The sequence below is a fragment of the Ictalurus punctatus genome, chromosome 14 (assembly GCF_001660625.3).
Source record: "Ictalurus punctatus breed USDA103 chromosome 14, Coco_2.0, whole genome shotgun sequence".
In the NCBI taxonomy this organism is placed as follows: Eukaryota; Metazoa; Chordata; class Actinopteri; order Siluriformes; family Ictaluridae; genus Ictalurus; species Ictalurus punctatus.
In genome coordinates, this window is record NC_030429.2 from 19,517,823 (window position 1) to 19,534,215 (window position 16,393).

At 37.0% G+C, this 16,393-nt stretch overlaps 1 protein-coding gene across 4 annotated transcripts in view; it reads left to right on the plus strand.

The window, feature by feature from the left end:
- Positions 1-10,132, plus strand: part of LOC108275288 (A disintegrin and metalloproteinase with thrombospondin motifs 20) — a 102,061-nt gene extending 91,929 nt beyond the window's left edge. Inside the window, exons 30-38 of one of the 4 annotated variants that reach the window (XM_017486011.3) lie at positions 1,670-1,843; positions 3,239-3,409; positions 3,658-3,867; positions 4,026-4,155; positions 4,916-5,105; positions 5,375-5,508; positions 5,790-5,881; positions 5,997-6,101; positions 6,249-10,130. In XM_017486011.3, coding sequence (XP_017341500.1) covers positions 1,670-1,843; positions 3,239-3,409; positions 3,658-3,867; positions 4,026-4,155; positions 4,916-5,105; positions 5,375-5,508; positions 5,790-5,881; positions 5,997-6,101; positions 6,249-6,338 — 1,296 coding nt within the window. In that variant the 3' untranslated portion in view covers positions 6,339-10,130. Of the gene's footprint in view, positions 1-1,669; positions 1,844-3,238; positions 3,410-3,657; positions 3,868-4,025; positions 4,156-4,915; positions 5,106-5,374; positions 5,509-5,789; positions 5,882-5,996; positions 6,102-6,248 lie in introns of all 4 variants that reach the window. The other 3 variants (XM_017486009.3, XM_047159731.2, XM_047159732.2) reach the window with 3 other exon arrangements.
- The last annotated feature ends 6,261 nt before the right edge of the window (positions 10,133-16,393 follow it).

Consider the following 16,393-nt stretch of genomic DNA (forward strand, 5'->3'; position numbering starts at 1 on the left):
CATTCTGAATCATCTGAAGGGGTTTGATGGAGCTGGCTGGGAGGCCCGAGAGTAGTGCGTTGCAGTAGTCCAGTTTTGATATGACAAGAGCCTGGACTAGTATCTGTGTAGCCTGTTCGGTAAGATAGGGTCTGATTCTCTTGATGTTGTACAGTGTTACATGGGTTCAGTTCATAGATGAAGAAACAAGTTAAATGAAACATTTTCTTGACATCAAATCTCATTATGTTAATGTTTGCATTGTTTTTTGTTGTACTGCACTCATGAGAATAATAATAAAAAAAATGTTTAGCTAGCTAATCCAGACTACAGATTGGATTCTGACTAGCTACCTAATTTTGTAGTTGAGCAATTAAACACACACACAAAAAAAAGCAGTAACTGATTTTACATTTCACATCAAAACACTAAGTGAAATATAGCTCATAAATATAATAAATTTAAATAATAATACCCAGTTAGAATTCCAGAATTAGACTGAAACCAGCAATGTCTTTCAACAAGTTTTTAACCTCCTATTTTATTATATTGGGCCTACAAACGGTCTGTGTGAAAGTAATGATATTATTTTTATTCTGTTGCTGAGCCCTGTGTTATAGCCATCTCCATATTACTGTATATATTGTTTCCTAATCCTCATCTTCTGATCAGATACCAGGCTTATGTAAAATTTCAGCCCACATCATTTGTTTTGTATCCAAGCCAAATCCTGATTTAACTACAAAGTAAATTGTGACAGAGACCACATATCAATGCACACTGAACAAGATAAGCAAAGGAAGGAAGAAAGCACAAAGCTCAGTTAGCTTACCTTTCCTTTGCTTTGATCCTTGCCACATGTTTTAGGCAGGAGCAGACTTTATGCCCATAACAATGGAACTTCAAACAGTTCATCTTGATAAGATCTGGTTTGACGTAACTTTGTGTCTCTCACAGACGATATAAATGAATTTAAACAGAAATGTTATTATGTTGAGACATAATAACTATGTATGAAGCAGGTGCTGGAGACAAAACAACACCAGTTTAGAGCAATTAGTGCTCGCATGACATAAAAGCAGAGATGATACTGGACATGGCTTTCAAAATTAAATCTTTAATTAATAAAGATGATATTATTTTCACTCAGAACCCAAATCAGTTAGACCATGATCAATTTAAAAATGTTTTATGATTGTATCGGGTACTTTTCCCAGGTTTATTAAAAATTCAGTAACTTTCATGTTGACATTTCATTTTACATTATTGACAAGAGCTATAATTGAAGTTATAATTATAATAACTAAATAATAAATATTATTAATAATAATAATAATGATTAATAATAAATAATAATAATAATAATAATAATAATAATAATAATAATAATAATAACGACAGCAACAACAAGAACAACAACAACAACATCAATAATAATAATAATAATTATTATTATTATTATTATTATACCTATATTTTAGGTATTCATATTTTAGATCCTACTTTGAGACCTACAGCCCTGTACAGCTTTTGGATCAATAATATTATAAAATGTAATAGATGCTGGATGCATTTGCACCTTATCCTCTTGGGACTGAGAAAAAGAAAAAATATGTATCTGAGACTAAGACAAAGGCAATATAATCGTAATGAAATAATGCAATTTGTGTATGTTTGTGTGTGTTTACAGTGCACAGTTACTTGTGGGGTTGGAGTGCAGAAACGCGACGTGTACTGTAGGTTGAAAGGCAAAGGTCGTGTAGGGGAAGACATATGTGATGCTCGTCTCCGTCCCAGCAGTTTGCAGCAGTGTTTGTCCCCTGAGTGCCATGGCTATAGCTGGTCAGTCAGTGAGTGGCAGGAGGTGAGTTTTCCCCTTTCCCATTAACAGATCTCTTCCGTAAACTGTTGTGGGATTTCCCTTTTAATTTGGTCACTTTATTGAACTAATCAACAAATCAATCAGTTATTGGGTTATTATTTGTTACTTGTTGCACATGTAGGCACGATACATTATCTTAAAAGAGACCCTCTTTCGTTGATTAAATGATTCCCACACTATATGATTTAGCAGCTGTTTTCAGTATTATGGATGTGGCATCTGTATACAGTATGTTGGACACCTCAGGTGGCCCAGTAGACTTCTGAATTATCTGAAAAAAAAAAAAAAAACGATACACAGTACCATGTGCTCAGATTTGCTCTTAAACTTAAGCGAACTCACATAACCCGGGCCTTTCACACAGAGTATAAGCATCTAGGAGAGCAATTTAGTTTTACTGTTGTCAGTAAGCTGTTGATCATTCATTAGGAAGTCTAGAGTGGCTAGAGCACTCATTTAATTAATAAAGTGCAAACCATGTCTGAAGGAGAGAAGTTTTTATGGGACCCTCAAAGGCATTGTTGGAGATTTTCTCAGACACTCCAGCTGACAGTGATTGCATGAGTATGTGGGAAATATGGAGGAAAAGAGATTGTAAAGCAAAAGAAGCGTGGTACTGAGAATATTCAAAACTGATCTCAATCTCACCCACACACTGAAACATTCTCATGCTAACTTTAACATTTTCCTACTTCTCATCATCCGTTTATCTGTCCTGAGCTGAGAAATCGGTATGGACCTAAAGCAAAAAACTCCCAGGTGCAAACTAGTTTACATATCCTTAAATATCCAACAAGAAGTCTGCATTTGTTTATGAATGATACTTTCTAAATGATTTCCTACTTTTGAAATATTTCTTCACAAATATCTCTAAATAGCCTGTGATGCGATAATCATTATGTTGCCCACTTGCCACTCAGATGTTGAAGAAATACACGTTATTTGAAACCGCACTCTTTTGGATGGTTTATGAGTACCATATGTTTTGGGGTTCTCCATAAAACCTTATTACATACACTATAGCTAGACTTTTTTAAGGGTGCAGGAGGCTTTTAGTTTCGGTGCAGCACAACACTGCTCCTTGTGGTCATTCCTGCCATGACTTTGCTAAGTAATTTTTTATTTCTATTTTTTCAAATGAATGTTGGGCTCTATTGTGTTGATCTGAGACCGGCTTCTGCAGCAGGAAGCCTGCCGATGAGACTGCTAGACTATGACAAAAAAAAATAATTATTAATTAATACATAAATATTACATTTCTTTATGATACATTTTGAACAGTAAATACGTATTTACCAGTAAACGTCTTATAATTTCTTATAATACATTTTGATTTAAGATTTTGAAGTTCCGTCCCTCTCTCATTTGCGTGTCCAGTGTAATGCTACATGTGGAGAAGGTATGAGACATAGGACAGTCCTGTGTGTGGATGGAGTGAATAATCCTGTCTCTGAGAGTTTGTGTGACCCCTCAAGCAGACCTGAACTTTATCAGCCTTGCATCAGCGCCCCCTGTCAATATGTTTGGGTAACTGCAAAATGGACACAGGTGACATATATACATATTACTATTGTACTATAATATATTGAGACTATTTTCACACAGTCACAAGTTATTCATAGGTTTGAGAGTGATAATTTTTTTAAATTGACTTAAGTGTTTTCTGTGCCATTTGTCTTGCTTTGCAACATACAGGAAAAATCAGAATAGAGAAATTCAGGACTTGGCTATTATATTGCGTTGGTGATGTGCAGTATAGACAGGCTTGCACTTATGGGAACATGTTTGTGTTTCAGTGTTCTGTGAGTTGTGGAGCAGGTTACCAGAAGAGGATGGTGTCATGCACTGCAGTACCTTCTGCTCCCAATCTGCAGGGGTTTGGTGTTCAGTCTTATACCCAGGTTTTGCCTTCTAAGTGCCCACAGCCTCCTCCACCAAACACCCAACCATGCCAGCTCCCAGTATGCCTACTGCCTGTGTACTGGAAAGCTGGTCCATGGAGCAAGGTGTGTGAGTGTATCTGTGTAATTAATCATGCATCTGTTCTTACTGTCCATGCTATCTGTGTGTTAGAGATCTTTGTAGTGTTAAAGTATGCCTACACTGCCACACATTTTCCATGGTGATCAGTCAATATAGTTTATTCTGTTATGTTTTTTCTTAGTGTTCCCAGACATGTGGTGCTGGAGTGATGCACAGGACAGTCGAATGTCTCACCGATAAACATCTCCCCTCTAAAAACTGCTCGTTATCCAGCCGACCTCATTCTCAGGCAGCCTGCAGACAAAGACATTGTTAGTATTATTTTACATACATAGGTAGAGCTCATTGTTAATTTACTACTAAATGTCTTACTATGTAGCATTTTGTTTGAAATCTTAGTTTTCTTGGACTTCTACCACCTGAAAAATATCTTAGCTCCAGATGTCCACACATGGCTCTGCTATGTGTTGCCTGTGGCTGTTGGTCATACACACACAGATGCTTTATAATAATATTAAATTGTCTTCACTGAGCAAGACTTGGTACTGTTTAGTGGAAAAATATTTTGTCTTTAAAGTCTGGACTGGAGTGGGGATTCTGATATTCAGCCTAGTTATTTATCCTTGAAGTAATAAATATCCAGGCCTCTATCATCAAGGATGACTACTAAAACTGACTGATGTAAGCTTTTTTGATCAGCAGGACTCAGGCATCATGAATATTACCTCCTATCTGACCCTAACAGAGAGAACGCCTGCTGCCAAGGATTTTTAGGATCATTCTCTGGCTTTCACATGCTTTGGCACATAGCTAGAGATTACAGCAGTAAATATTCCTGCCAAGTCAGGCTTGGGTGTTCATCATTCACATATCAATGCCAATCAGTGATTCCAAGAGCACGTTGCTCAATCCACATGGGAATGCCAATATATGAAAAAGTAATGCAGAAAAATGCTGGTTTTAGTACAGTGGGAACACAGACACTCACACAATAGTGTAGGTTTTCTTTTCATTGTCACGGTTTCATTTTCATTGCTGCATTTGTTGAGTTTTAAGATTTTCATGTTTTAGGTGAACTGGCCTCCAACTGCAAGGAGCTACAGATGAGACAAGGCATTAGAAAAGATGGTGAACATCATCTCCGAGTTAAATCGAGAGTTCTCCATATTTACTGTGCAGAAATGCAGACCAGCTTTCCAAAAGAGTATGTGACCCTACGCAGTGGCCACACTGACAATTACTCAGAGGTGTATGGATACAGGTAACATTTCCTGATTTCATGATCATATTTAACTTACTTAAGAAATTCTATTTCGTGTTTGATTCAGGTGTTTGTTACTAATTTCCTCAATTTTCCTTCCTTATGAAACTAACCACAAGCAATATAAAGAACAAATAGGCAGATAAGTGACTGACTGACTGAATGAATGAATGAATGAATGACAGAGTGATTGAATGAATTGGTAAATGGATGAATGAATGGATGAATTAATGAATTCCTTCACTCTTTATTTTTCTTTTTTCTTCTAGGCTGAATAACCCCTTCGAGTGCCCGCATAATGGCAGCAGACGTCAGGACTGTGCTTGCAGAAATGATTATCCTGCAGTGGGTTACACTCTGTTCCACAGAGTGAGACTGGACCTCAGCACCATGCGAATAATCAGTAAGTACGCTGTACTGTAAATGCTTACCTGATGATATGCATTTAGAAGGACAACACACAGCTTTATAGCCTGTAATGAAATTCATAGCAAAAAAACCCCATCCTGTTAATCCACTTTATATCACAGACCTTATCATCTTTATATCAAGCCTCTAGCATTCTCTAAGCTTTTATTATGAGACACATTCTTATTGTAATGGGATTTAGCTGTAATGCCAGGCATTCTTCACGTGTTGTGTTTAACCAGCTGGTGTTGCATTCTCTTGTACTGTTTAACGCAGCCACAGATGTGCAGTTTTCTAAAACCCTTCTTGGCCACCCTCTTCCCTTTGGCAGTGCTGGGGACTGTTATAGTGCTGCTAGATGCCCTCAGGTAGGGATTTGAGCTGCCACAGTTAACCATATCAGCCACTAGAGCTTATCTGGGAAGAGCCTGCACCAACTGTAGTGAAACTGTATCATTTTGTAACAGTCGTATTATTTGTCAGGGTCAGTTCAGCATCAATCTCACTGGGACAGGACTGAAAGTGGCTGAAATTACTAAGTGGGTGCCTCAAGGCAACTACGTCTCGATCAAAGTCCATCGGTCAGAGGTAAGAAGAGGACTCCTTTTTATTTAGTGATAATAGGTACAATTTGGTGCCATGGCAAACTAAGGTACAAGTTTAGCGTGCTAAGAAAAGATTTATGTGCATCATTTTTTGCTATTTTATGTAACTTGTTGAATATCTTCCTGTCAGGATGGAACACGAATCTACGGGCGCTGTGGTGGATTCTGTGGAAAGTGTCTGCCTCATCCTCATACTGGCCTCCTTGTCCAAGTCCAGTGAAAGACATTCAAATCATGTCTGCAAGTGCGCAGAAGAAAATTTCCATCAGGGTCTCTAGCATTGCTGGAATGTTTATTTTGTGGAAAAGGATCACAATACATTAGACTGTATGAATGCATGTGAAGAACTGTTGGTCTATACATGTAAACCTATTTTACACGCATATGACCACTGTGGTTTGCCTTACAGGTGCACTGAGGCCTCATGTCTCTCTTTAATGGGAAATGTCCTGCACAATCTGTGTTGCGCTTTGGCAGCTCTGGTTAATAACTGACTGTAGTGAGCCACAGAACAAGTTTTCCTCCATAATTAGCAGGAGAAATGTCAGGTCCTCCTTCAAGTCCTCACAAGCACAGTGCCTGTGCTGTGTCAGAACTACAAACAGGTCGTGTGTCAAAAATAAGTAACAATATAGCATGCACAATATCATATATCAATAGTGTCATATTGTGCCTGCCTGTTTTCCATATGAGTCCAGGATAAATTAGTAGGCAGTATTTTCCAGCATTGTTTATGGTCCCAATATAAATAATGTCCTGTCTGGAAGGCACCATAATGATCCTAAGTTTAGTCCAATTTTAGTCACATTTACCATACGAGAGTCCCTATAAACCTTGAAAAAGAAGCAGCACTCTGACTGATGAAGTTATGGTGAAGCTGATGAAGCTGTGATTAAAGGTTAGACACTTATTGGAGCAGGAACATTTAATATCAGTACTGGAAAACAGACACTTTCCTCCATGGGAAGGGTTGTTGTAATATTGTAACCTCTGTTGTCTTGTTATAGGACACACTCACATAATACCACACAAGTATTTATTCCTAACCAGGGAAAACAGCAGAAATGTAGTCAGTCAGTATGCAAATACGCTGATTAAAGTATAACTATAAGTTCAAAACAAGGGAAAGCTGCCAAAGGCTTTCATAAAAGTGTTTGTCATTTGATCCTAACTGAACAATGTTTTCATTCACATTTATCACAGAAGTATGTGATCTAAAGGGTTGACTTTTTTTTTTTATACTGACAGTATGTATTTGATAAACATAGCAATCATTTGGACAACACATCTTCCAAAAGGGATTATTTGATGATTGTGGAAATATTTGGCTCCAAGGCTTAGCCAGGAGTAAAAAAAAAATGTAACTGCTGAAAGTCCCTCTTTAATTCTCTGCCCCCTCTATTACTGTGTGACAACACTGACTGAGGGGTAGTAGATCGATTTTTATAAAACTGTAATATTTTTTGTTTCATTAAACATATTTTAAAAGAGTAGAACAGCCTGACAACAGCAAATAGCTGGATCTGAAACTGAACATAGATAAAAAGTAGTTTGTGAATGAAGGCTCTCATTGACCAACATGAGTGTTCAGTTTATCCTAATGATCATTCAAAGTTATAATTGCACCACAGTTTAAGGCCTTGTTTCACAGCCTATCACAAAGCACTGTAAAGAACTGTGAAGTAAATCTGCTATGAGGTAGAAGTAACTGTAAATCAAATTTCTCGTTATGATGCATATAGCCAAGAAAGCGAATAACCATCTCGGGTTATATTTATTTTTCCGTATTTTTTCCAAGCTACCCCAGTCTTGTTGCAATTTGCTAATTTTACTTTACAATGTGATGGCCATTGTAAAACTGAAAAAAAAAAAGTATACAATCAATTGTTACATTGGTTATATATCATTTTCTTCAACCAGTAAAGTAATTACTACAGGATGGCTAGTTATGTGTATTTCAGATGCAGATCGGCTGTGATAACCAGTGATAGGATAACAATCTGACCCTACCTCCGGCCAAGTTGGTTATTCAAAATATGTATTTTGTTTCTATGTTTCTGTATTTTTCCTGCTATTTATGTATGATAATATTTATATTGTAATGATATATGTAGATATGTACATTGTTTTGTTGCTATGACTACTATCATTGGCGAACACTGAATGCTACAGAAATCGCATTAGTGTTTTAAGTGTTAGTAATCAATTAACTTTCTAAAGGAGTATTAAATTGCTGGTGCTTTTTTACTACTGAAATTACCTCTACAGCAGGGTTTAAAAGAAGAGCTCTAGAGGTTATTATTATTATTATTATTATTATTATTATTATTATCTACATAAGAGAGACTTGTGGTACATGTAATTTCATGCTCAAGAGTGGTGTTGGCATGTTAACTGAGTGTGTTGCACCACATGTAACAGCTGCCACTTTGCCTTTGATGTTAGTTTGTCAGTGGCAGTAACCAGGAGGGATTTGGAAACAAACTGATCTGGCACTATACTTAGACCAAAGTCTTGTCTTGTAGGTGCTTGTACTCCAATCAAGGGACCTTCACGTGTAATTTCACAGTTTATTTTGATTTAAAAGAGCAGTAAAACCAGTATAAAATCTGTGAGCAGCTAATAAAGCATTGGTTATTGTTGTTTTGATAGGCAACTGAACGCTGAGGTCTGTATCAGAAATAAAACAATTACTAGATGCACAATGTGCCAAGAAACGTGTCGAAATTGAACGTCACTTTCATATTCATATAATAACAGTTTAAAATTGTAACTTTTTTTTTTATATGTATACTTGAAGTGCAAATAATGCATACTGATTATGTCTTGGTACCATGGTGAAATGAAATAATGGGCCCATTGGCCATGTATTATCCAAAGATCTTTTACAGAGGCCTATTTTACCTGTGTATGTTTGTTGTGTAGAGTTTTTATAATGAAATCATGAATTTTGGTGCTATGTTTAGTAGTAAGAAAGGATATATGATCAATCCTGTAAGACATGCTACTGTACTAACTCTAATTTAAGTTGAATTACCCAGTCTGTTGTCACTATTAAACCAGCATGATTAAAATGCAGTCAACAGTGCCTGGGAATAAATAATGCACACATAGATCTGCTGTGTAGAAATACACTCTCTCATCCAGTTGTAAAAAATGGTGGAAAAAGGAAGAACGTTAAGTCATGTGTCATATTGTGTCAGAACATACTGCTTTCATCATGTAACTCTGATCAAAGTAAACATGCCTTTATGATCCCCAAACTACTCACACTGAGCCCTCAGACCAGTTAACAGGCGGAAAACTTTCTCAACATAGTTCTAGTGACATGATCAAGAGTAAAATTACATTATTATACCATTGTTCATAAAAGTGAGCTGGCTGTTCTCTGAAAGTCTCCAACCATTAGTCTGGGATTCTCTGATTAGACTCAAACCCAGCCTGAGAAGACAGAGAATCATTGCCCAATGGGGAACACTGACCCTAAGCCTTATGACTGATTACAGTGCTTTAGAGGAGGCATGTTTTACATTAGTCTGGCAAAACGTTGTTCCAGCATTGGACTGTTATCTTTGGGGACAGTTCTCAAATTCAAATTACACTGAAATTTGAGAGCAGTCCAAACAGATCATTGTCAGACTGTTGTTATCCTGACACTTATTAGCTGTATGCGTTACAATTCACACATTTTTATAGTGAAATATACTGATTTTGATAAGAAATAAAATTATTTCACAAAATATTTCATAATCTTAAGTGTCATTTCAGTACTTTATAATTGTAGGCTATTAACTAAACAAGCTGACTAGTTGACTAGCTGATGTGTCCATGCCAATACCACTTTCTAATGACGGAAGCGGTGAGCTATTTGATAAAAGGACGAGCTACTAAATATAAAGTACATTTGGGTGAATTAATTCTGTAGGCTATAATTTTTAAACAAAATATTAGTTTTGATTGGTTTTTTGTTTGCCAATCATTGTAGGCCACAGTTATTCATTCAGTTGTTCACATTGGTACAGTTATAAAGAATTAATAAACATTGAAGGAGTCCTACTCTCATTGTAGACCACAATGCTACTGTGTTCTTTAATCAGAATGGTTAGAAGGTTGGGGCATGGTGACTTATTGGTTAGCATGTTTGCCTCGCCCCTCCAGGGTTGGGGGTTCGATTCCCACCTCTGCCCTGTGTGTGTGGAGTTAGCATGTTCTCTCCATGCTTTGGGGCTTTCCTCCCCCAGTCCAAAGACATACGTTGTAGGTTGATTGACATTACCAGTCTGATACAGCATGTCCGTAGTGTGTAAATGTGTGTGTGATTGTGCCCTGCGATGGGTTGGCACACCGTCCTGGGTGCCCCCTGCCCTAAGTTCATCTCTGGGATAGGCTCCAGGCGCCACACGACCCTGTGTAGGATGAGTGGTGCAGAAAATGGATGGATTAGTAGGTGTTAATTAATTTTCTATAACAGCATGGACCTGACCCTACCACTGGCTGCAATTCAAACCAAAGGATGTGATTAATGCACACTTTGTAATATGTTACAGATTTTACAATAACAACTCATTAACAGCCCACATATAATAATAATAATAATAATAATAATAATAATAATAATAATAATAATAATAATAATAATAGATTGCAAACATACTGTTATTTAACAAAGAAAATGTATAATGGTTGATATAGTGAAGCTTTCTGTAAGATGATACTTATTTAATATTAATGATGAAAAGGTGTTTTGGGACAGGTTTTTATTACCAAGATTAAAATTTAAATTAGCCTATTTTACTAATAATACCACAGTCATGAATAATAAGGTGATGTCTTTTCTCTCACATGGTGTGTAACAGACTTGAAGCCATTCTGCTGTAACATTTCTGCAATGGACTGAAGTGATTCACTAAGAATAAGAGGAAAGGATGTTACCATGGGAACTCTAAAAAAAAATGAGTTCAACCAGTGTATATTTTCAGGTTATTTGCCATAGTGGGTTTGGAAAGTATTCACTTTAATTTAATTTTACTTAAAATAAATAAATAAATAAATCTACGCAGAATACTCCATAATTAAGTGATTTTTTTCATGTGCAAATTTATTAAAAATCAAAAGCTGTAATATCTCATACATATCTCAATACTTAGCTATCTTTAGCTAAGTATTCAGACCCTTGGCTAAGCCTCACCAAATGAAGTTCAGGTGCATCCTGTTTACTTTGATTATCTTGTGCTGTCTCCAGAACTTGCAGTTCACCTTTAGCAAATGCAACTGATCGGACATGATTAAGAAAGTTACACAAGGTCCCACAATTCACAGTGCACGTCAGCCCATAAACCAAGCCACGAAGGCCTGGCTTAATTTGACATCAAATCAAATGGTAGAAATATCACTGTGTTTTCTAAAATCACATTTAAACCTTTAAATGTGAGTTAAATTTGCACAATGGTGTAGAGTGACCTTTGGTAGAAGAACCTTAATTAGGTCTTAATTAGCATTTCATCTGCTGACATCATGAGTATTTTCTGGCCAATACTGTTTTCACCTGTACAGTATATGTACATTCATCCACACACTTTAAACTGTGTGTTATTTACTACTGACCAGCAGACGGAGACAGTGAACAATTCATGATAATCTGGAATTTTTCCCCCCTCTTTTTTGTATTCCAAGGACTCCCACAAACTCCCATAAAGTCTTTATGTATCACTACAGTTTATTAACAATTTTATGAAAGTCAATTAAGCATGTATCAGGACAAGAAGCATGACTGACTGGTTGACTATGTTGCAGCACATGATGTGGTGTCCAGAGGACATATTTGAGTCAGACCATGCTTTAGGAGCAATATGAAGACAGTACAGGCAGTCATTGATGTAAAAAGGTAAGTGCTAACAGTCTCTACAAGTTGCATGGAGGACAGCATAAGGTGTAAGTGTTGCATTACACGTCTTAAGCTGCATCAGAAACAGCTGCAGATGGCACACGAGGCCGAGAGGCGCCTGACCTCCACGTGCCACTGTGCAGGAGTGTCTGAACTGACAGAAGGACTGAGGCATGTTTTTCACTTCAGAGCTTTACTAAATATTCAGAAAAACTGCAGATGTTCTGCACATGTGCTATGTTCTGAATTATGCCAGAGATATATGCTTTACTGTATGAGGATGTTCTCAAAGATGAAGTAGGACAATGTTTTCACAGGCTTTTTCAGGATATAAGACCAAGGTGGGTGTGGGGGCTGGATCACATGACAAGCCTGACTCATACGTTATTTAATTTATTCGTCGTGTGGAGACAGAGCATGATTTGGAGTTTTAAATATTTCCACATTTCCAGCAATGAATATATGGCATTGCTATGGAACACGCAGTGAAGGTCAGTTACTTTCAAAACATATGCAACAACTTATGTGCAACTGTACTGAAATATGATTATGGTTTAGAAATACATGGATGAAGATAACTAGGGAGTATTGTGGATGGAATTTTAGAAGTAAGTAAATGATTGTCGTGCTTAATGCATTGTATTTCGTTAGAAATTAAGTTAAAAGGTTGTTTTTTCTCCCAGTAAATTATTTAACAATGGTTGCCTTTTGCAACAGAACTGCATATCTTTATATATAAATTGATACTGTAACACTAAGTAAAGCAAAGAAGGAAAATAAGCGTCTATTGTGGACACTGCCAGAAGTGACGCAGAGTGTCTGGAAGGGCTCAGAGGGAGTTGATAGAGTCATAAGGGTGTTTCCTCACCAAAAAAGACTCATTATTTTTAATGGCTTAACACTCCAGTGGAATGAGCTTGTCTGAACCCCTCAACTCGCTGTTTTGGACAACGTCACTGGCGCATAATAACGCCTGTATAAGCAGAATGATGTCTTTGTGTTAGCAGAATTAATAAGTGCAGCATGAACACACACACACACACACACACACACACACACTCACACACACATCAAATCTGTCGTGCGCAGCTAACCACAAACTCTGCATCTGAATGTTGATATGTTTTTAAAAAAATATGTTTTCATGTCTTTGTACCTCTGTCAGGTGCTACAGAAAATGTGGATTCCTTAATGTCTTGGAAATGTTTATGTGCCGTGTTGGTTTGTTTTTAGCAAAAGATATGTTGTTAGCACATTTGCTTCGCACCTCCAGGGTTGGGGGTTTGAATCCTTCCTCCGCCCTGTGTGTGTGGAGTTTGCATGTTCTCCCCATGCTTCGAGGGTTTCCCTGAACATTGTAGACATGCGTTGTAGGCTGATTTGCATTTCCTAATTGTCTGTAGTGTGTGTGTGTGTGTGTGTGCGATTGTGCTCTACGCTGGGTTGGCATCCCGTCCAGAGTGTCCCGTTCCTTGTTCCTCTAGTTCCCTGGGATAGGCTCCAGGCTCTACCATGATCTTGTCTAGGATAAGCGGTATGGAAAATGGATGGATGGATGGATATAAAGTCTCTTTTTATGTATTTGTTCTTAAGTTAAATGTGATTACAGGACTCCTCAGGTGTATATAAAGAAAGGTGGAGTCAACTCTTGGACATGTCAGTCTGGCTACTGGTGTAAAAAAAAACAGTACTCAAACAGTACTTGAAGCTGTTCTCCACTGTTAGCAGGGATGAAAGCATTCATAGGCTTTCGAATGAGACGAGTAACAGAGCTACTTCTGACAGCACTTCACTATGCCGGGACAAATCTCCCAAAAACATCATAGATTACAGGTGAGACATGGTGAGGAGTTTTACAGACGGTCACATCTCTAACTAGCACAATACACAAAATGTTTTTTAGAACAGGATACCCCATATTGCTTTGGTATATATAATGGAAAAACAAAATGAACAAAAATATGTGTACCAATGAACTGATAAATCTGGTTTCCAAACAAGAATGCTCGCAAAACTTCTCTTTATTTGGTTGCAACTTTATGATTATTAAAATAACCGTGTTTGCATCTGGAAACACTTGTGTTTGTGGATTCAGCACAACTGAATATAACACCCAGTAGGGGGCTCTATCGCTACAATGACCAATTCTTTTACCTTTTCATTTCGAAGGATTCACTTAAAACAAAGTTTTGTGTCTGACAAACTTAGCATTCATCAGTCACTTTTGTGAAAATGTTTCATGTTGTCATATTTCTTATGGTGTCCCAAAAGTCTCCATTCCTAAAATCCAAATAAGCTTTACAGATATTTATTGGAAAGGGTTTAAACAATGTTTTTCATACTTGTTCTATGAACCATAAACAATTATTGCACATGCCCCTGTGGAACAGTCTTTAAGACACCAACAATTTACAGACGGTAGACTGTAAGGTCTATAAGGTCACAGTTACAATAACTTAGGACACTGAAGAGACCTTTAAGAATGCCTTTGACAGAAGAAGAGCGTATTGAAATCATTCTCATGGCTGGATCGGGAAGCTGTCGCAAGCTTGCAGTGGATTTTAACAGGAAACATGGCGAGCACATCACACACACGACACTGCTGTAAACCTTATTAACAAATTCCAAAAGACTGGAACTGTTGCAGACCAACTGAGAAGAAGTTGACGTTCATGAACATGTCCACAACTGATATAGTGCTGGCAAACATAGTACCCTCTATATGGAGACATTGCTGTAATGCACATACTGTATAGTGCCCTATATCCAGCCTATTCAGAGCAGAACTGCTGATGAGTTAAATTATAGAACATTGAAAACACAAACAGTTTGTACCCATTGCTGATGATCCAAGATCAGATGATCCTATCTACAATAAGATTTGGAACAAGGCTTTAAATGCACCAAGATAAACAACAGTAACCTCTTGCTGCTTATGACAACCAATCAAGCCATCAATATACTATATTTAATTACTAATAATAAAAAAGTGGATTTTAAGAGAATACAACACCCTATTTTCTCTCTTTTATAAATCTTTTAATGATTGTTATACTTTTAATGGACCTTAAAAAACTTCAAATAAGTTATGCCATAATTGACCCATAAAGAAACTGCAAATAAAGTTTTGCTTATTTTTGTTAACATTATGAGACCATCGTTGGGATGTATTTACTTTCCCCCTTTGTATTAATCTTTTTGGGCATCATATTTGTACTAAGAATAAAAATGGACTCATAACCATCTGGCTGACACGCTCACTTACCTTCGGAGTTAATTTTTTTAATCAAATGTTTTCCTCGGCCTGGCCTCAAACTTTAGAAGTCAAACTTTTAAAGCTCAAACCATTGCAAAAGTGCAATACTCATTTCCTGTGCCGTTCCTGCAATCCAGCACCGACGCTTTTGTACAAATGCTTATCCTCTGTACTTCTGCCATGCCATACTGCACAGGAATGTGAAGCACTAGTTGAGTACAGCTGTATTTTGACAACATGATTGGCACGCTGCTTTGCTTTTGCCAGGGACATGTTGAGTGAAGTGCCAGCCACAGATCCTGGGAAAAAGACCAGTTCATCTAAAAAAGGTTCAGTCAGAAACCCATCGCCTGGCCAAAATGAATCATTGTGTTTCTCAACTTTTGGTTTATACTTGTTTATAGATAAATCAGTGTGAATAATAGATATGCAAAAACTGACCTGAAGAAGAATGTTCACTTAGAAAAATAATCTAATCCACAAAGTTAGGTATGTAAAATACTGTATATACAGTATAATGCCCTTTGAATATACTGTGTACACATATCTCATTACGTACACCAGTGTCTACACTTATCCAAAAAAATGATAAATATGGGAAAGATGAAAAGACCACTTTATCCTTTATCCATCGAGTACCTGACCATTTTTAGAATGTCATAAAAGAATATGAACAATTCATAGGTGACATTCAGCAGGATAAGTTGGGATGTTGCAAAATTATGGGACGTTGGAGAAGGTATGACATAATGATCTTCCTGATCTTAAGGAGAAATGAAAAAACCTTACATGGAAATTATAAAGAGATTAGTTAGGACTTTAACTTAAAAAAAAAAAAAAAAATTATTTATTTATTTATTTATTTTTACTAGTTACTACTTTTACAAATTACTAACTTCAGTAACTGTTTACTCTGGTCATGGTCACTGTGGACTCTGTGGGAAAAGTAATGATACATCCTTGACTCCCTGTAAAACACTATTCACAAATAGGGGCAATTTAGAGAAGCTACCAAACATTTTTGGGGGAAACTACACAGACACAGACAGAACATGCACAGTCAGTAATCTGAGATTAGGATTGAACCAGGTACTCTAAGTGCAACACCACTATGCCACCATTATGATAAAGGCTT